Source organism: Fonsecaea monophora (genome assembly GCF_001642475.1).
Source record: "Fonsecaea monophora strain CBS 269.37 chromosome Unknown Scaff5, whole genome shotgun sequence".
Lineage (NCBI taxonomy): Eukaryota > Fungi > Ascomycota > Eurotiomycetes > Chaetothyriales > Herpotrichiellaceae > Fonsecaea > Fonsecaea monophora.
In genome coordinates, this window is record NW_019173936.1 from 377,561 (window position 1) to 396,062 (window position 18,502).

The 18,502-nt window shown below is 52.3% G+C and overlaps 7 protein-coding genes across 7 annotated transcripts; 5 read left to right on the plus strand and 2 right to left on the minus strand.

The window, feature by feature from the left end:
- Nucleotides 1-466: 466 nt before the first annotated feature.
- On the plus strand, nt 467-2,796 carry AYO21_01384 (hypothetical protein; the record flags this gene model as incomplete). The annotated part of the gene is made up of 8 exons (XM_022651367.1): nt 467-675; nt 751-988; nt 1,061-1,370; nt 1,425-1,827; nt 1,887-2,132; nt 2,221-2,290; nt 2,360-2,405; nt 2,510-2,796. The coding sequence occupies 8 exons, from the start codon at nt 467-469 to the stop codon at nt 2,794-2,796; spliced, it is 1,809 nt and encodes a 602-aa protein (XP_022516340.1).
- A 253-nt stretch (nt 2,797-3,049) lies between these two features.
- On the minus strand, nt 3,050-5,181 carry AYO21_01385 (hypothetical protein; the record flags this gene model as incomplete). Its single annotated transcript, XM_022651368.1, has 2 exons — nt 3,050-3,917; nt 4,235-5,181. 2 exons carry the CDS (start codon nt 5,179-5,181, stop codon nt 3,050-3,052), a joined length of 1,815 nt encoding a protein of 604 aa, XP_022516341.1.
- Nucleotides 5,182-6,182: 1,001 nt separating this feature from the next.
- On the plus strand, nt 6,183-8,165 carry AYO21_01386 (hypothetical protein; the record flags this gene model as incomplete). Its single annotated transcript, XM_022651369.1, has 2 exons — nt 6,183-6,338; nt 6,405-8,165. 2 exons carry the CDS (start codon nt 6,183-6,185, stop codon nt 8,163-8,165), a joined length of 1,917 nt encoding a protein of 638 aa, XP_022516342.1.
- A 471-nt stretch (nt 8,166-8,636) lies between these two features.
- AYO21_01387 (hypothetical protein) lies at nt 8,637-10,478 on the plus strand (the record flags this gene model as incomplete). The annotated part of the gene is made up of 4 exons (XM_022651370.1): nt 8,637-9,847; nt 9,902-10,035; nt 10,100-10,303; nt 10,366-10,478. The coding sequence occupies 4 exons, from the start codon at nt 8,637-8,639 to the stop codon at nt 10,476-10,478; spliced, it is 1,662 nt and encodes a 553-aa protein (XP_022516343.1).
- A 478-nt stretch (nt 10,479-10,956) lies between these two features.
- On the plus strand, nt 10,957-14,518 carry AYO21_01388 (hypothetical protein; the record flags this gene model as incomplete). The annotated part of the gene is made up of 10 exons (XM_022651371.1): nt 10,957-11,202; nt 11,267-11,489; nt 11,542-11,610; nt 11,673-12,008; nt 12,071-12,358; nt 12,419-12,647; nt 12,715-12,888; nt 13,481-13,741; nt 13,809-14,179; nt 14,259-14,518. 10 exons carry the CDS (start codon nt 10,957-10,959, stop codon nt 14,516-14,518), a joined length of 2,457 nt encoding a protein of 818 aa, XP_022516344.1.
- A 61-nt stretch (nt 14,519-14,579) lies between these two features.
- Nucleotides 14,580-16,118, minus strand: AYO21_01389 (hypothetical protein; the record flags this gene model as incomplete). Its single annotated transcript, XM_022651372.1, has 2 exons — nt 14,580-15,727; nt 15,791-16,118. 2 exons carry the CDS (start codon nt 16,116-16,118, stop codon nt 14,580-14,582), a joined length of 1,476 nt encoding a protein of 491 aa, XP_022516345.1.
- Nucleotides 16,119-16,909: 791 nt separating this feature from the next.
- Nucleotides 16,910-18,352, plus strand: AYO21_01390 (hypothetical protein; the record flags this gene model as incomplete). Its single annotated transcript, XM_022651373.1, has 5 exons — nt 16,910-17,033; nt 17,090-17,118; nt 17,177-17,238; nt 17,301-17,663; nt 17,740-18,352. 5 exons carry the CDS (start codon nt 16,910-16,912, stop codon nt 18,350-18,352), a joined length of 1,191 nt encoding a protein of 396 aa, XP_022516346.1.
- Between the last annotated feature and the right edge of the window lie 150 nt (nt 18,353-18,502).

Genomic DNA, 18,502 nt, shown 5'->3' on the forward strand with positions numbered 1-18,502 from the left:
GACAAGGACGAGCATGTTTGTCATCGGGTTCCGAGACAACGGGTAGCCGTTATTGGCTTCCCTCACATGAGGCCGAATACTGGCTGGACGAATACCAGATACGAAAAGAAAGGGTCGCGGCGGTCTGCTGATCTGTGGCGCCACAACCGCACAAGTCTTCTTCACTTCATTGTGAGGTCGTCGGGGACGAGTCGTTCTCTACCTACTCATTTGGGAGATATGGAGACGAGTGGAACCGTTCTTCGGTTTGAGACACTCAACACAGGCGCCGATAATCTATAGCAGCCTGGCACCTGGGCACATAAACACCTTTTCTACACACAATGCGCATTTCTACTCTTGTCCGGCACTCGTTTCAATCACTCTACATTTCACTCAAGCGTTCTCTGACAAGGCCGTGTTACCAACATCTCTCCTGGTTCTGGTTTTGAAACAGTGGGCGTCCATTTACACACGCACCATCATCATGCCTGAGAGCACGGTGCCTCCGCGGACATGGAGCAGCATGATCTATGACCATGAGATCGACGAGGCACGGCCGATGAAGGTCATCTGCATAGGAGCTGGGATTTCTGGGATCCTCACCGGAATTCGACTCCCGCAACAGATTGAAAATCTCGAATTGGTCATTTACGACAAGAATGCCGATGTTGGCGGTACATGGTATGAGAATAGGTGAGGGCGAGCTTCCCCCTAAGTCCCATTTTCACAGGATAGATCCGCTGAGATAGCTGGATTGTATTTCTCCAGATATCCAGGAGTCAGATGTGATATCCCGAGTCCTGGGTATCAGCTCACATTTGAATCCAACTCGCAATGGAGCGAGTTCTACGCCAGCGGCGCAGAGATCCAAAATTACATGGTCAATCTAGCCAAAAGATACGATGTCTATCGCTTCTGCAAGTTCAATCACGAACTGGTAGAGGCCAAGTGGCTGGAACTCCCGGGGAAATGGGAGGTGACCTTTCGACAAGTCGATACAGGAAAGGTATGTCTCTCAGAACATCTCTTGCGCGCGTCCACGTCCACGCCGAACTAACCAGAGATTTCTCCCTGACAGATGGTGACCGATCAGTCCGACGTGATCATGCTCGGAATGGGCCTGTTGAACAAATGGGACTGGCCCAAGATACCAGGTCTCGACAAGTTCAAGGGCACCAAAGTCCACACGGCCAAGTGGGATACTTCGCTGGATCTCAAAGGAAAGAATGTCGCCTTGATCGGGGCCGGGTCAACCGGTATTCAAATTCTCCCCGAAATCCAACCCATAGTCAACCGGGTCGATCACTACATGAAAGGAAAGAACTGGATCTCGCCCACGGGTATCGGTGGTGACGAGCTGGCGAGAAGGAAGGCCGAGACTGGAAACTGTGAGTTTGATTTTCTAGCTAGATTTTACCTTTTCTTGTCCTTTTTCTAACAAGGGGTTATCCTGGCAGTCAAGCACAGCAAGGAGGAGCTGGAGCTGTTCAAACTCTCTCCCGAAGAGTATCTCAAGTTCAGGCACAAGATCGAGAACGACATCATGCAAGCGCCCCTGGCGGCCTTTTACGGGACACCCGAACAACGGAAGTTCCACGAGATGAGCATCAAGCACATGCGCGAAAAGCTGGCGTCACGACCCGACATCCTAGAAGCTCTGATGCCCGACTGGGCACCTGGGTGCAGGAGGCTGACTCCCGGCCCGGGATATCTCGAGGCAATCTGCCAGCCTAATGTGGACTATGTGAGCACGCCGATCAAACAGATCCACGAAAACGGCATCGAGACTATCGACGGACGCACTCGAGAGGTCGAGATCATTATTTGTGCAACAGGCTTTGATGTGTAAGTGTGCTGTTTTCCCCCGTCTCTCTCTCTCTCTTCTATTGCTGATACAGATGCAGGTCCCGTCAATCAGGACCAAAGTTCTTCGGCCAGGGTGGATGCGATCTTTACGATGTCTGGAACCCCATCCCCGAGGCTTACATGTCAATGTGCCCTCCCAAAATGCCCAACATGTTCATCTACTTTGGGCCAAACGGTGGTCCCATGACCGGCAGCACCATGCTCATGCTGGAATGGGTCTGTGATTACGCCACGGCCGCAATCCAGAAACTCCAAAGGGAATACTACAAGTCCATGGTTGTAAAGTACGTACTGCCAATTGGTTCTCTTTTTTCTCAATTCCCTCAGCTTGTGGGAGTTGGTTGCATGAACTAGCTGACTTTTTCGCGATAGGCCATCAGCGAACAAGGCATTCAGCCGCCATGTCGACAAGTTCTTTGCAAAGACGGTCTTTACTCAGCCTGTAAGCAGTGTTCTCCTTACACCCGTGTCAGGGCCTTGCCGGTGGCAGACCTAACAACATGGTAAACAGTGCAATTCGTGGTTCAAACGAGGAACCGTCGACGGACGAGTCGTAGGTGAGTCTTACCGCCACAACCACCCACACCTCGGTTCTTTTTTTTTTCTCTCTTGTTCCCACACTTTCAGACCACTTTATGTACTGACCCGGGGCCTGAAACAGCAAACTGGCCGGGTTCGGGCGTCCACTCGCGCAAAACCCTACTCAATCCGAGGTGGGAAGATTTCGACTACGAGGTGATGCCCGAGATCGAGGAGAACGTTCTGGGCTGGATGGGCAACGGCATGACGGTGGCTCAGAAGAACAAGACCTGCGCCACGGACTACCTCGAGCTGAAACAGACGGTCAATCGTCCCAAGCCGGTGCATCCAGAGTACAGCGTGCTGTCACCTCCGTCCTTTCACCAGGGCCAGAACGGTACTGCCGAACAGAACCGCACGGCCAATTAGAACGGGAGAAAGACGATCAATTTTGTATGGTATAAGAGCTAGGCAGATGCTCTAGCTGCGTCAACAAAGCTCCAGCCAGCCGCATAGATTGATGGGCATTATTCCTCGTGGATAGTCCTCTGTACCAAAGGTATACCTGTACCTGTCTCGTCATGATCCCCGCCCAACTTTGGATACTGTTCAAATAAAGAAGATTTTCAGAGAGTTACAGTACTATTCGTAGCTCGGGTTCAACTCCACGATATAGCCAGCTTCAAGCACTGGGCCAAGCTGGAAACCACAGACTTGAAGAGCCGAAGAGAGAATCGTCCTCGGTCGCCGACCAAGAGCTCATCGCTCCCCACTCTGACAGCGACGGGTCAAGTCGATACGTCCGATCGGCGGGCGAAGCCGAGACAAATAGATCCCACGCCATGTTGTCGTGCTGGGTTCCTTTGGTAGACGCGACTGAATCCGAGGTTGAGGACCTGCCCAACTCAGATATCGCCGGAAGGGGTGCCGTTGTCGCAATGGATGGTGTAGAGTCGACTTCGGAAGCAATCGTCTCGGCCTGGCTTACGGGTTGCTGTTGGACCCCAGGGGGCCCTGGTGGGAGCGGCGGCTGCATTTCGGCAAATGAAAAGGCTCTGTCAAATGAGTCGTCTAGATACGTTGTGTTCTGGGAGCAGTCGACAGCAGCTTCCTGGGCGCCTGCGGCACCAACACTGCATATTACAGCCTCGACGGATGACGTTACAGAGAAGGCCGTCGGGGTGCTTGCTCGGATCGACAGTTGTGCAGTGTTCACCAGTGGTAAGGTGCCCACCGCCATGCGTGTGTCAGTACAGGAGTTGCGAATCCCAAGGGGATCCTCTGTTGCTGAATTCGGACGGATCAGCTCGGCGAGCTCCGGGAAGTCGACGGCGAATTCATCTCCCATTCTCAGGCAGTTGATATCATGGAGCCACCGTTCTGTGGACGGCATCAACCTGATGTCGCAACCGTTGGAGTCGACTTGTAGCACTTCTTGTAGCTTGGCGTCTGTTGGAATCTGAACGTCGAAATGTTCGACGAAGGAGCTGTATAGATTCCGGCTCTGGTAGCTTTGCCAGTCTCGCATTAGATGGGTTCTGATCCCGGGCCTATGAGTTGGAAATAAATACGTGAGCTGATGAATATGGAGAAGCTGTTGAGAGAGGCTAGGAGTGTCTTACCAAGGTACAAAGTCGATAAAGGATGGGTGTGGGCACCACATTTGAGGTGACAAAGGCCGGTACCATGCCGGGCATTGGGCCAAGTTTCTATGGGTAGGAAATACCAACAGCTGAAAAGTAGAAGTTGACTCAGTCTCTCACACTGGCTTGAGCAGCGGCGGCAAGGGGCCCGACTCACCGTCAAAATCCGATACAGCACCCAAAACATTACTATTCTTCCCAGCCTCGACTTGTATGTCCAGCACCTGATAGCTTCATAGGCAGCAATAGCGAGTTCTCTCCTCATGGTAGTCAGACTATCGTCGTCGTCGCTGTCAGGGTTCTTGGTTGGAACCATGCTTTCGAGGACCGGGTTCGAGGATGGCGCAGACGACTCAAGATCCTGGACCAGCAGATAGAGTATGTTTGGAGTTCGGGCAAGGCTCCGCAGTCGCTGTTGGGACATCAGACCTGGGGGGCGACCAATGTGGAAAAGGGCATTTGCGACGCTAAAGACGCCGCCACCAGAATGGCCGGTGTTGGATCTCCAAATCATTATTGCTTCGAGAAAGTCATCATCCAACAAGTTTGATCTGGAACCGAGTCGCCCTAAAGCGGCCCAGATACCAGGAAATGGCGAGGGTGAGTCTGGAACGGCCATGCGTGAATCCAGCTCGGTGGTCAGATCGAAAGAAGCATCGCACTGCGACCGCCCTTCCTCAATTGAATCCACTTGTAGCGTCTGACCTTCTGCGCAGAACGGGACGGAACCGCCTGAGTCAATGACTGCATGTTGGATCCCATTCCCCGGCTGCTCAACGGTTGGCGCCTCTCGAGAGGCGACTCCCTCGGTTGTGCTCCCGTGGGAGGACTGTTGAAGCAAGGACGACGATTCTTCCCGGCTGAGTCCCAGCGCCGAGCAAACAGATTGCAATTTACTACGGAGGGTCTCCTTTTCGGCCTCGAGGCTCCTGTTCTCCTTGAGCAGCTCTGCCACAATCTTGTCAGACTGCTGGGTGCTGAGCAGGTCCAGTCGCTCCTGCAAGGCGGCGATGGTCTGGCGGGCTTTGCTCCGATTCTCCCGCACCAGTTGTCGGTCTGCAGCCCTCTTTCGACTCAGTTGTTGGGCCGTCAACTTGTCCTTCCATCCTGATTTCGATCCAGACTCACCATCCTTGGCATGCGGCGAGGGAGTCGTGCGAGGTCGAGCCATGAGGACTCTCCCTCCAGGCTTACATTCGAGTTGCTGAGTCCAGCAAGATGGGTTCAAGTCGTCTATGCAAAAGGCAGGAACCTGAAAATGTATGGGAAGAAGCGCAAGAACACAAACCTCTCATGTAGTAGTGGTGGCAAATTGCGGTTTGTGTGGGATGGTCACAAGCGGGAAGCTGGAACTCTGGGGAAGCTCCCTGCGGAGAAGGATAGACAGAAGAATAGACCCGGAATAATTGGGCCGGGCGTGGTCGACGTCGTCCACGCCGCTATTGGTGGAGAAGAGGTTTGGTATATCCACTATAGCATTTGTCTCCACATAATATAGGCCCTCCACCAGCCGTGCCATGGTCACCTAAGACACTCTCTTTTTCACTCTGTTGGCTCAATATTTCCATTTCCAAGCAAACGCCTGCCAAGGCATGGTGGGGGATGGTTTTTGGCCGGACAGACTGGCCGAGGTTAGCGGAAAGGGTGGGGAGACAATGCCAGAATTCCAGAATTTCAGGGGAATTCCGCCGGAATCGTACGTTCACATTTCCAGGTCTAGATGCGGCTCTCAGTTCGCAGGCCAATTTGACCTGGCTTCGCAGATGTGGTACTCGCTCCAGTTCCGGACAGCTATCTGGAGGAGGAGGTCAATTTACCCCTTAATCCTTCAAGATTCCATTACGGACGGCATGTGCTTTGGGTTGGCGCATGTTGCCAGGACATGACCTTTGTGGGCGATTCCACCTCGCCGCACGGAACCGGAAAGGACTGAGGGAGAAGGAGTAGATGGAATATGATGTGCAAATACCGGCAATGGCCAAAGGCTGTTGCAAGAAGGCCTTTTCGAACATCGGACCTGGCTTCTCAACTGGGTGCTCCTAATACTTACCGCTTGATTCCTCGGCCTGTCTCTACCATCCTTGTCCTTTGCCATTTTTCCTTAGGGTTAGTTGTCTTTGCTCACGGCCTGTTGTATTGAGAGTTGTATCTGGAGTCAGAACGAACGCTAGGATGCCAGGAGTTTACCGTCACGTCAATGGAGAAGCCAACGGCCACTGCAACGGCGTGGGTTCAGATGGCGATTTGAATGGCCACACATATCCATCTAGGCCCGTCGTCATTGCCGGATGCTCAGGCGGTATGTTTACGGACGAATCTACGATGAATGTTTGTTGACATCCCATTTTCTAAGGAACGGTCGACCGAGCTCGTGCTCTCTTGGACCTTTCTCAGATCCCTGAGATTGACGTTATCACGGGGGATTGGATGTCCGAGGCTGATATGACGGTCAATGGACTGAAGAGATGGCAGCTCAAGAAGACGCTCCAGAATGTGAACGCCCTCGGACAGTCTCGCGAGGGCTATCATTCCAACTTTCTCACCAAGATTGAGCCAGCCTTGAAGTATCTGGCGCAAAACGGGACCAAGGTCGTCTGTAACGCGGGCGGCAGCAACCCTCACGGCCTGGCCGAAGCATTAAAGGAGAGGATACAGCACCACGGCTTAGATCTGAAGGTTGGCTGGATCGAGGGTGACGATGTGAGCGAGGCTGTTCTCGATTTGGTTCACTCGAAAACGGCCAAGTTGACCAACATTACCACGGGCAGAGACATTGAGGAGTGGATGTTTGACCCCATTAGCGCTCAGTGCTATCTGGGAGCGTTTGGAGTGGCCCGTGCCCTGAAGGACTGTGACATTGTCATCTGTGGAAGAGTGGCCGACTCCTCTCCCTGCATCGGAGCAGCCATGTGGTGGCACAACTGGACCCGGGACAATATCCAAGAGCTTGCCTCGAGTCTTGTTGCAGGCCACTTGATTGAGTGCAGTACCTATGTCACTGGTGGCTGCTATTCGGGCTTCAAAAAATGGAAGGGCACCGCTGTCGACCTGGGGTTTCCGATTGCTCACATCGATCACAAAGGTGGCATCGAAATAACAATGGAACCTGGGAGAGACGGAGAAGTGTCGATCGACACGGTCAGCTCCCAACTCTTGTACGAGATTCAAGGTCCTCTGTACTATAACTCGTCGGTGGTCGCCAACCTGGAGAACATGCAATTGGAGCAGGTTGGTCCAAACAGAGTGCGTGTCACCGGGATTGAAGGGTTACCGCCGCCACCGACAACCAAAGCAGGCATCACAGCGTTTGGCGGGTACCGAGCCGAATACCATGTATACCTGACCGGCCTCGATATCGCTGAAAAAGCCGAGATGGTGAAGCAGCAAACCCTAGCAGCAATGGGACCCGCCGTGCAGAAGCAATTCTCTCTCCTGAAATTCCAGGTCATCGGCGAGCCAAACCCCAACGCTCGAACACAAGATGCCGCCACAGTCGACATGCGTATATTCGCCCAGAGTCAGGATGAAAGCCTGCTTGGTCCGGACAAGTTTTTGACCTGGTGTAAAATGAACATCCTCCAAGGATGTCCGGGTTTGACACCAACAAACGATCCTCGGCAAGGCACAGCCAAGCCGTACTACGAATATTGGGTCACTCTTATCGACCAAGCACTGGTCAAAGAAATGGTCCATTTACCAGACGGCACCGTTGTTGACATTCCAGCTCCAGATTTCACTCGATCATACCCTGTACAGCAAAAGTCTTATGATACAGCAGATCCCTTACCAGCTGACCACTGGGGTCCGACTCTCCGGGCGCCTCTCGGACGCGTCGTTCTCGGACGTTCAGGAGACAAGTCATCCGACGCCAACTTGGGTCTCTTTGTTCGGCACCAAGACGAATGGGACTGGCTTCGGTCGACATTCTCAGTCGCAAAGCTGGTGGAGCTCCTCGCCGACGACTACAAAGGCAAGCCAATTGATAGGTTCGAGATCGCCGGCCTGAAGGCTGTTCACTTTCTGCTACGGGATCATTTGGATCGGGGTTACAATGCTGGAGCTGGACTGGATTGCCTCGGAAAAAACCTGGTGGAGTACATTCGCGCCAAACAAATAGACATACCCGCTGCTTTCCTGGAGCGGGCAGATATATAGTACACATGGATAGACGCATTGCTTGTTCGCTGTTAAATAGCCTTGTAGATCTCCAAACCACCTTTTCAGACCATAGATGAATGATATCCCCTCAGAAAAAAGCATCCGAGAAACGTGCACGCGTACAACTCTACTGCCCCCTATTGAGATCAGAATCATATCATGATTCGAACTTGTAAAACAGTAACTTCAAGACACTTGATATCACGAGATTTTACAAAGGCGGCCATCCAGAGGATTATCTCGTGATCTCGATATGAATGCAAAGTTTGTCGTTTGTCGTTCTCTACGATCGGTGAGTTATACAGCGGTCTTGTCGGCTGACGGATCAAATATCAGGGGCCTCTCACCTTCTGCAATTCTCTAGACTGGAAACCTCTGATAAACTCGATCTATCTGTCTCAAGATTATGCCCTCAGTATGAAATCAACTCTTGACAACACCTCAAAGACGCTCGACGCAGACAAAACCATGGCGAACGGCGAACCCAATGGAGTTCATTCAGAGCCCAATGGGGTCGTAAATGGCGAAGTCCAGCATTGCGACATCGTGATCGTGGGTGCCGGTTTCAGTGGCATGTACGGACTTCATCGGCTGCGCAAACTGGGCTACAAGGTCAAGGCGTTCGAAATGGGAGGCGACTTTGGCGGCGTGTGGTACTGGAATCGCTATCCAGGAGCCCGTGTTGATTCGGAATGGCCATACTACCAACTCAGTCTTCCCGAAGTCTGGAAGGATTGGAATTTCACCGAACGCTTTCCCAGCCACACTGAGATCCGCAACTATTTCGCCCACGTCGACAAGGTGCTGGATATCCGCAAGGACGTGGTGTTCAACGCGAGGGTGAACTCTTGTACCTGGGACGACAAGGAGCGTCGGTGGACTGTCAAAACCGAGGCCGGCCACACGACTGTGTGCAAATACCTCTTCCTCTGTACAGGGCTCCTCCATCGCCGACACTATCCCGAGTTTCCAGGTTTCGACCAATACAAGGGAGAAGTGCACCATTCCGGATTCTGGCCAGAGGACCTAGACGTGACTGGGAAGAGGGTAGTCGTGGTCGGTGCCGGGGCGACGAGCATCCAGATTGTGCAAGAGTTGACCAAGAAAGCAAGTCATCTATCGATGTTGATGCGGCGTCCCAGCCTGTGCCTGCCCATCCGGAACCGCCCTATCAGCGAGGCAGAGCAGGACGGCATGAAGCCTTACTACGACGTGCTCTTCAAGGCCGGCCGGAAATCTGCGGGCGGCTTACCCAGGGGGCCTCCCGATGCCTCAATCTTCGATGTCTCGGACGCCGAACGAGAGCAATACTACGAAGAGCTCTGGAAGTGTGGGTCCTTTTCCTTTGGAGCTTCCAATTACAAAGAGATATATTTCGACCAGAAAGCAAATCGCATTGCGTACGACTTTTGGGCCAAAAAAACACGGGCTCGCATGTCGAACCCGGTAAAGAGGGACTTGATGGCCCCTCTGGAGCCTCCCTATCCCATTCTGACCAAGCGATGCCCCTTGGAGATCGACTATTACGAAATGCTGGATCAGGACCATGTCGACATTGTGGATCTAAACACCAATCCTATCAAAACGTTTACTCCTACAGGAATTGCTTTTGCCGATGGGACTAAGAAAGATTTTGACATCGTCATCCTGGCCACGGGCTTTGAGAGCTTCACTGGCTCGTAAGTTCTCTTCTTCGGTGAGGCATGCTCTTCTTTCAGCTGACTGGATCCTAGTGTTTCAAACATGGGCTTGTGTGACAAACACGGGGTGGATATTAAAAACATATGGTCCAAGGATGGAATCAATACGTATCTAGGCATGATGGTCCGTGGTTTCCCCAACTGCTTTATGGTCTACAGTCCACAAGGTAAGTGCGACACTCAGTTCCTCCTCAATTCCGGTACTCTGTCCTGATCCTCGGATGCTTACAGCCCCGACTGCGCTTTCCAATGGGCCGACAATCCTAGAATGCCAGGTGGACTGGGTGGTCGATGCCATTGACAAACTAGAGAAGGAAGGTATCGAAACGATAGAGCCGACGCAGGAAGCACAGGATGCGTGGGGACAAATGATTCACGACATGAGCATGAAGACATTGTTCCCCTTGACGAATTCCTGGTGGACAGGTGGCAACAGTAAGTTTTGGGACTTTCTCGTCCATCCCTTTGACGCCAGTCCTAACTTTTTTTTCACTTAGTCCCTGGGAAAAAGATCCAAATGCTCACCTACACGAATGGCATTGCTCAGTACGAACCACAATGTCGGGAGACGTTCGATGGTTGGAAAGGATTTGAAATCGTCAAGGCATAAATGATATTCAGACTATACGACCCAGGATAGCATAGAAAATATTACATGCCGCTTCCAAGCGAGATGATAGGATTTACAGTTGTATCTACAAGCAGTTGATATGCACCTCCATCTAGACAGCTCCAAAGCATAGAAGCCATACGCCACTTCAATACACCAACCGTGCAGTACATGGGGAAACTCTGTGCTTCTGTCGTTCCATGAGCAGACCCCGTGGCACAACAGACGTGGTCTGACATTCTGAACGGATCACACCGTGTCGTTTCGATGGAAGTCTCCCATTTTGCCCGGTCGTATGCCATCGTCCCCCACGGGATAGGCATGTCGTTTCGGTCGAGTCGTTCGTTTTGACGGTCGCCAACTATTGAACGGCGTCACTTCATGTCTCTAACCAGTATTAATGGGAGAAAGGGTCTGAGGCTGACCTGCTTTTGTTCAATCCAAGTGTCGTCAAAGCGGGGTCTCGCATTTTCAAACAATGGCCGTCATGTCTGCATTCTCGCAAACCATAGCGCTCTCGCGTCAAGTGCCGCTCTATCTATTCGGCTTCATCATTGCCATCATCATATACAGTCTATCTCGTATTCTCCGTCGTTCTGCACAACGCGTACCAGACGCACCATGGCTGCGAATATCAAATCTACCTGGGAAGGCGGGCGAACTAGAGGATGCCCGGCTTTATGTCAAGAACGGGCACGAGGTCATCTGCCTGGGATACGAGAAGGTGAGATTCAGACCGAACTCGACAGCGATCATGGGGCAAAGCTGATCCACGGCATCACTTTTAGTACACCAAGAAAGGCCAGAATTGGCTCATGAGAACCCCCGAGGGATTTCAGTTTGTCTACCATCCGAGATACATCGAGGAGGTTCGCTCAGCCAAAGACACGGAGCTGTGGAACTTGCCAGCCAACAACGAATTGGTGCAAACGCGTTATACAATGCACAAGAACTTGGAATACGATCAATATCACTTCAACGTCGTCAGCAAACAATTGACTCAGAGCCTGGGTACGTTGCTCCGACTCATCTCTTCAAGATGGACTAACCCCAAGTGACACAGGGCCTGGGCTTCCTGCCATCGTCGACGAATGTTTCGGGGCATTCCACGACTTGATAGGGGAACCAAAGGGTATTTTGTTCCCCCATATTCTGTGCCATCGAATAGGATACAGGCCTAACCTTTTTGAACAGAATGGAAATCAATGGTCATGTTCCCCGTCTCTTTCAACATCGTGACTCGAACGGCAAACCGCCTTTTGTTCGGCGCAGATCTCGCCAGGAACAAGGAGTTTTTGAAACTCGCCATCGAATACAGCGACACGTTCTTTGCTGGTGCCAACATGATCCGCCATTATCCGCCGTGGACGAAACGCCTGGCCTTATACCTCAAGACGGGCATGTACTCGCAACAGACGCAGGCGAGGAAACATCTCTATCCTCTGCTACGGTCTCGTATCGCAGCAATGGAGAAGGCAAAAAGAGAAGGCACGTATGAAGAGTTTGAACGGACAAAGCCAGCCGATACTGGTGAGTTTTTATTATGCCACCTGAATGTCGAGGGCGGACAAGTATATTGACGATTCGAACAGTCCAGTGGGTTCTCGACATCACGCCTCCGGAAAGGCTGCACGACCTCAACGATATCATGATGAGACTCGTTCACATCCTCACCGCGGCGGTGCATACCAGCAGTGTCACCTACCTCAATGCACTCTACGACCTCGCCCAGCATCCCGAGGTTCACGACGAACTCCGTGAAGAGATCAACAATGTGTTCGCCTCCGAGGATGGCGTGTGGAAGAAGCAGGGTCTGACCAAAGCAATGAAACTGGACAGCTTCATCAAGGAGAGTGCAAGGTTTCATCCCTTCCAAGCGGGTACGATTGCCGGTGTAACTCCAGGGGTGATAGTAGTATCGAAACTAATCTCCAATACAGGCACGATGGATCGAATCGCAATGAAGGACTATACACTCAGCGACGGCACCGTCGTCCCTAAAGGAACATACATGATTACTCCGTCGTCGGCGGCCAACGTCGATACGGAAATCTGGGGTCCTGACGCCCTGGAATTCGATCCGTGGAGATTCCAGAAGAGGCGGCTCGAGAAAGGCCAGGAGACGCTGCACTCCATGGTCCAAACGACACCTCAATTTACCTATTTCGGGTATGACATACATACAATTGGACATTGTGTAAAGAACTTAGTTCTTAGCTGACATTTTGCGACACAGTCACGGCAGACACGCGTGTCCAGGTCGATTTTTCGCCGTCAACGAGATCAAGGTGCTACTGATTTACACCCTGACGCACTACGACATCAAGTTTCCGGACAATAGTCCAAAGCCAGAGCTGATGTGGTTCTCTGGCAAGTCTATGCCCGATATGACAGCCGAGATTATGTGGAAGTGGAGAGAGAACGTCTCTGTTCCTTGGAATGATGTTGCTGGAGCATGAATTGTTGCCATCGCGGGATTGTGATGGAATTGAGAAACCTAAAAGACTTTTACTCGTCGAATAATTGTATATTTTCTTGATGGTAAACTTGTAGACCCTTCCGAGAACGAAGATTTCTTTTTTTTTTTTTTTTCCCTGGTTCGAGCCTTACAGAGTCTCTGACATAGCCTTCTGTAGATTTACTAGCACGAACACGAAGTTAAACAGAGAGCTGGTAAACTGAAATCAATAATTTCTTGGTCCACAAGCACGAGTTCCAGACCAGTCGTTACCTACGACATGGGGGAGGCTGTGGTGCATCTTGGAATTTATACACCTGTTCAAATGCGACTAGAGGAGTTTCAAGTTTCTCAACCTCTCCGATCAACCCGACAAAATCTAGAACAATTGAAAATGCTCAATGTTGTGCTCGCAGGGGGACGAGGAGGCAAGTCGTCCCTGTCAATTTCTGAAGCTATTGCTCACATACATGTCCTACTAACAGATATGTTCAGGTGTGGGAAAGGAAATATCAGACGCTCTGCTGGAGAGAGGAAACGCCAGGGTCACCGTCTTCACGAGGAAATCGGCTCACAAAACAGGTGGCCGGGCATCCGAGAATGATGATGATGACCAAGGCAATGGCCCCAATTATAGGGTCGTAGAGGTGGACTACCTCGACACGGACGAATTGGTGCTCAACCTGAAAGGCGTCGACGTTGTCTTGAGCTTTGTGCTCGACTATGAGAACCGAGTGCAAAAGGCTCTTATCAACGCATGCGTGTTGGCCAAGGTCAAGAGATTTGCGCCCAGCGAGTGGGTCTGGTAAAGGTTCCTTCCTGAGAATGTATCGCGTACACAGAGCATTCTTTGGCTAAGAAGACGTCTACAGGGGAAACTACTCTGGCATCGAGCTATTCAAGTACAAGGACGAGATACGACAATACCTGGAGCACCTCAACGCTCAGGAAATCGTGCTCGAGTACTGTCTCTTCCAGCCCGGCATGTTCATGAACTACCTGAGCTTCCCCAAGCCGTCGGCGAAGCACCTGCACCCCTCACCGATTCCCGTCGACATTCAAAACTGCAAGGCTCTAGCGCTGGAGGACGAAGAGCCACATGTTGTCTTCACCACCGTCCAGGATCTGGCCAGAGTGGTCGCTCTCGCCGTCGAATATGAACAGCGCTGGCCGCCGGTTGGCCATATCCAGGGCTCGAGGACCACCATCCGAGATCTCGTCAAATTGGGAGAGAAAATCCGAGGTACGCAAAGAGGCCGTTTGCGCGCTCTGCTCTGCTCTGCTCTCTGCTCTGCAGAGAGACGTACTGACAACGACGCTAGGAAAACCCTTCCAAACATACTCAATTCCTCGGGAGGACGTCGAGCTCGGCAAGCTGGAAAGTCCCTGGATCCCTCGCATCATTCATTCCTCGATACCGCCGGAAAAGGTCGAAGAAATGAGCAGACAATTAGCCACTAATTGGCTTTTAGCTGCCTCTCGAGGCTGTGTCGACATGTCGCCAACCTGGAACCGTCTCCTACCAGAGTTCAAACCAACTACGGTCGAGGAGTTTCTCAGAGAGCATTTTTCGGCTGATTGAAAAGAGGGAAACGCGAGTTGGACAAAGGTTGCACCGTTCTACATGTTTAGGCACTTCAACTTTACATTGCTATGTACATTGTTTTCAGCTGTGTCCAGTCGTCCACGGCGGTTTTTCCAAGCTCCCTCCCTTCTCCGCTTTGCTTCACTCCGCCGAAAGGCATGTCGTGGGTCATCATAGGGCTGGTACAGTTGATCCCGACGGTTCCAGACTCAAATGCCCTCCCAACCCTCAACGCGCGCGATATGTCCTTTGTATAGACGCTCGCATAAAGGCCGAACTCGCTATCGTTGGCTCGTCTGATGACGTCTTCTTCGGTTTCAAAGCTCTTCACGCAGGCGACCGGCCCAAATATCTCTTCTCTCATCACCCGGCTTTGTTCGTCGGGTTCGTATATGATGGTCGGCTCAACGAAAAACCCTCGTTGACCTTCCCTTTTGCCTCCGGCTATGATTCCATACCCTGACTGCTCGGCTTCTTTGATGTAGGACAAGATTGACTCGAACTGAGACCGAGTAGCTTGTGGACCTCTCCGTGTTCCCGAGACTCTAGGATCGTTGCCCGAGGATGGATTCGCTCCGAGGTCTTTTAACGATTGAACAAATTTCTGACAGAAAGCTTCAATTACTGTCTTTGCAACGTAGACACGAGTACTGGCTATACAGGCCTGTCCCGAGTTGAGGAGAATCGACTTGGCCGCCGCTTCGGCGGCTTTATCCAAGTCAGCGTCCTCAAAAATGACCAGGGGGCTCTTCCCTCCCAGTTCTAGGGTGACCTTTTTGAGATTGGATTTGGCGGCCGCTTCCTTGATCGCCTTTCCTGTTCGGACGGAGCCTGTAAAAGAGATTTTGCGGATCTTCATGTGCGACGCCAATGCGGCTCCACAAGGTGTGCCAAAGCCACTCAGAACGTTGAGAACTCCGGGAGGGAACCCTGCAGCCCGTGCAAGACTGGCGACGTAGAGGCTCGTGAGTGGCGCCTTTTCGGATGACTTGACCACCAAGGTATTGCCGGCAATTAGTGCAGGTGCCATTTTGAACATCAGCATCGTCACTGGAGCATTCCACGGGGTGATGGCAGCGCAAACGCCATATGGTTCTCTGAGAGTTAGGTTCAGAAATCCAGGGGTCTGGGTCGACGACGTCCCCTGAACATCCGTGGCTTTGCCAGCCATGTATCTCAAGAACCTCGCTGAGGCGAGACCCTCGGCTTTATTCCCATATTCAGCACTAGAAATGCGGGCGGCTACGCAGCAGAAGAGGGTTTACTTACTATAAGTCCCCACTGGTCGGCCCATGCTCGATGCTTCGATGAGAGCGAGCTTGGAATTGCTCTGTTCCACCAGGTCCGCGAGCTTGTAGAAATACGCCGCGCGTTGAAAGCCGCCCAGTGCCGACCATGCTGGGAATGCCACCTCAGCTGCACTCACGGCGAGGTCCACGTCCGCCGCCGACGCCTCGGAGACATGTTGGAAGACCTCCTCGGTCGCTGGGTTGATGACGGGGAAAGTTTTGCCGTCCTTTGCCTCGACAAACTCGTTATTGATGAAGAGGCGGGTTTCGACGTCCCCCACGCTGGGAACCTCTGGATCAGATACCATGATGTGCGTGGCGGTCCTGGGTTAGTTGTGACGAGAGTCAGAATATGACGCTGAGCAGTGACTGTGCGGGCTGTGAGCAAGTCATTCTTTCTTGAACCTAGCATCATCTGAATTTTTCAGTTTCTCTTTAGGCTACATAAAACCTGTACTGCAACATCCAGGTTGGCAGGTGAAAATGGTGTCGTTCTTCGCGACATCGTTGACCCCACAGTCTCCAGCTTTGGCCAGGATTCGACTCCTTGACTCGCTTATCTAATCAAGGCCCAGCTCGCGTACCTCCCTAGTGACTAGCTTTATGTGGAAGGTAACATTGGCCACTATACCCAGAAGGTTATACGAGAGAGCTATGCGATCACGTGGGTGGTGGATTCTTCTGAGCCACGTGTGAGCGTAATCTATGAGTAGCTTAGCCAACGTAGTAGGCCCCAGCCTACTTCTGGCTAGGCTACTTCAATGGAGGAGTTGAATCACGACTCGAATCCCATCTCTAAGAACCCATCGAGTCGGGGTTGGATTTGGAGTGAGGCTCGTGCTGGTCCTCTTGTCTATAGCTGCCGTCGATGCTTGACGAGGGTACCATCGCCGACGCTCCTCCTCGTAGCCATTCGGGGCCCTTAATGATGCTCAACAACTAACGTGTCCAAGATACGAGTCGTTGGTCACGATATCCCCCGCAAAAGCCACCCCCAGAATACTCCTAAAAAATTTAATTTACACACACCGTCAAACTCATGAATCCAAGGCAATCAAAGTACTAGAATCATTACCCTCTCCTAAGTATTGCAGCAAAGATGTCTCGAGACAATCCAGAAGCGGCCAAGAGGATGTTCGACCAGCCCCGGCCACATAGCTTGCTGGGATACCACCGACAGTTGGCACCTGCTGCCAGTCTCAAAGTCAGCCCTTTATGTCTAGGTGCGAGCTCAATCCAACAAAGTAGAGAAGACGGGTATTCTGAGATTCCTCCACAGGCGCAATGAACCTTGGCGAGGCCTGGAAAGTATATAGAAAACTGCAACCTCAGTCGAGATAGAGCGAAGCTGATAAATTCCCCAAAGTACTTTATGGGTGCGGTCGACAAGACAGTGGCATTTGAAATCCTCGACTGTTTTTACGAGCGGTATGTTTTCTACCAAAATGGCCGTGGCCCTTTCATGACGCTCACCTACTTGCCTGACGCAGTGGGGGAAATTTTATCGACACGGCCAGCGACTACCAGGACGGTGAGTCGGAGGCCTTCATTGGAGAATGGATGGCTGCCCGGGGCAATCGAGACGAGATGGTCATCTCCACCAAGTACGGCACCGGTTGGAAGAAACACCTCAAGGGGGACGTGATCCAGACCAATTTCGGGGGACTCAACGCCAAGAATCTCCGCCATTCGTTGGATGCGTCGCTGCGAAAGCTCCAGACCGACTTTGTCGACATCCTCTACGTGCATTGGTGGGACTATGCGGCAAACATCCCCGAGATTATGCACGCTCTCAACGACGTCGTGGCCCAGGGCAAAGTCCTGTACTTGGGAATATCTGCCACGCCGGCCTGGTCAGTATATTGTCGTTGGTGACCCGGTCGGGTGAAATACTCTGCCAGGCGCGCAGCCCGCTGACGGAAGATCTAGGATCGTGGCAAGAGCAAATGAGTACGCGAGGTGCCACAACCTGAGGCCCTTTGTCATCTACCAAGGACGATGGTCGGCAGCTTGCCGAGACCTCGAGCGAGAGATAATCCCGATGTGCAGAGCCGAAGGGATGGCGATCGGCCCGTGGGGTGTCATGGAGGGAGGAAAATTTAAGGCCAAGGAGGAGAGAGAGGCGGGAGCTGTCCGGGGCCGGCTCTATCCTGGATCAGAGGCCGAACTTCGAGTGTCGGAGGCTCTCGAGGCGATCGCACAGCGCAAACAAGCGCGCCTCACCGGCATTGCTCTGGCATATGTCATGCACAAGACCCCCTACGTCTTCCCCGTGGTGGGTGCGCGGACACCCGAACAACTGAAGCAAAACATCGAGGCCTTGTCCGTGAGCCTCAGCCGGCACGACATCGAAGAGATCGAAAGTGTCGCCGCCTTTGACCGAGGATTTCCCTATAATCTCCTCATGCTTGACAACCAAGCACAGCCAGAGGATATTTCAGGTCATCTGAGCTACAACGATGTCCCTCAAAATCGTGCTTATGGCCACGTCAGGACGGTGCCGTATCCCCAGGCACTCTCTGGAGGTCCATTGGAGAATTAGTTTCAGCGCGAGAGGCTCCCGCCGGGGACGCTGTCATACCGATTTTCGGGCTTGCGAGCATATATACCCACGCCCACGACTAGACTTCAAGGCTCTGTTCGACGTGTCTTGGCGGCGAGAGTCGAGTTTGACGAGTCGTCATTTGTAATT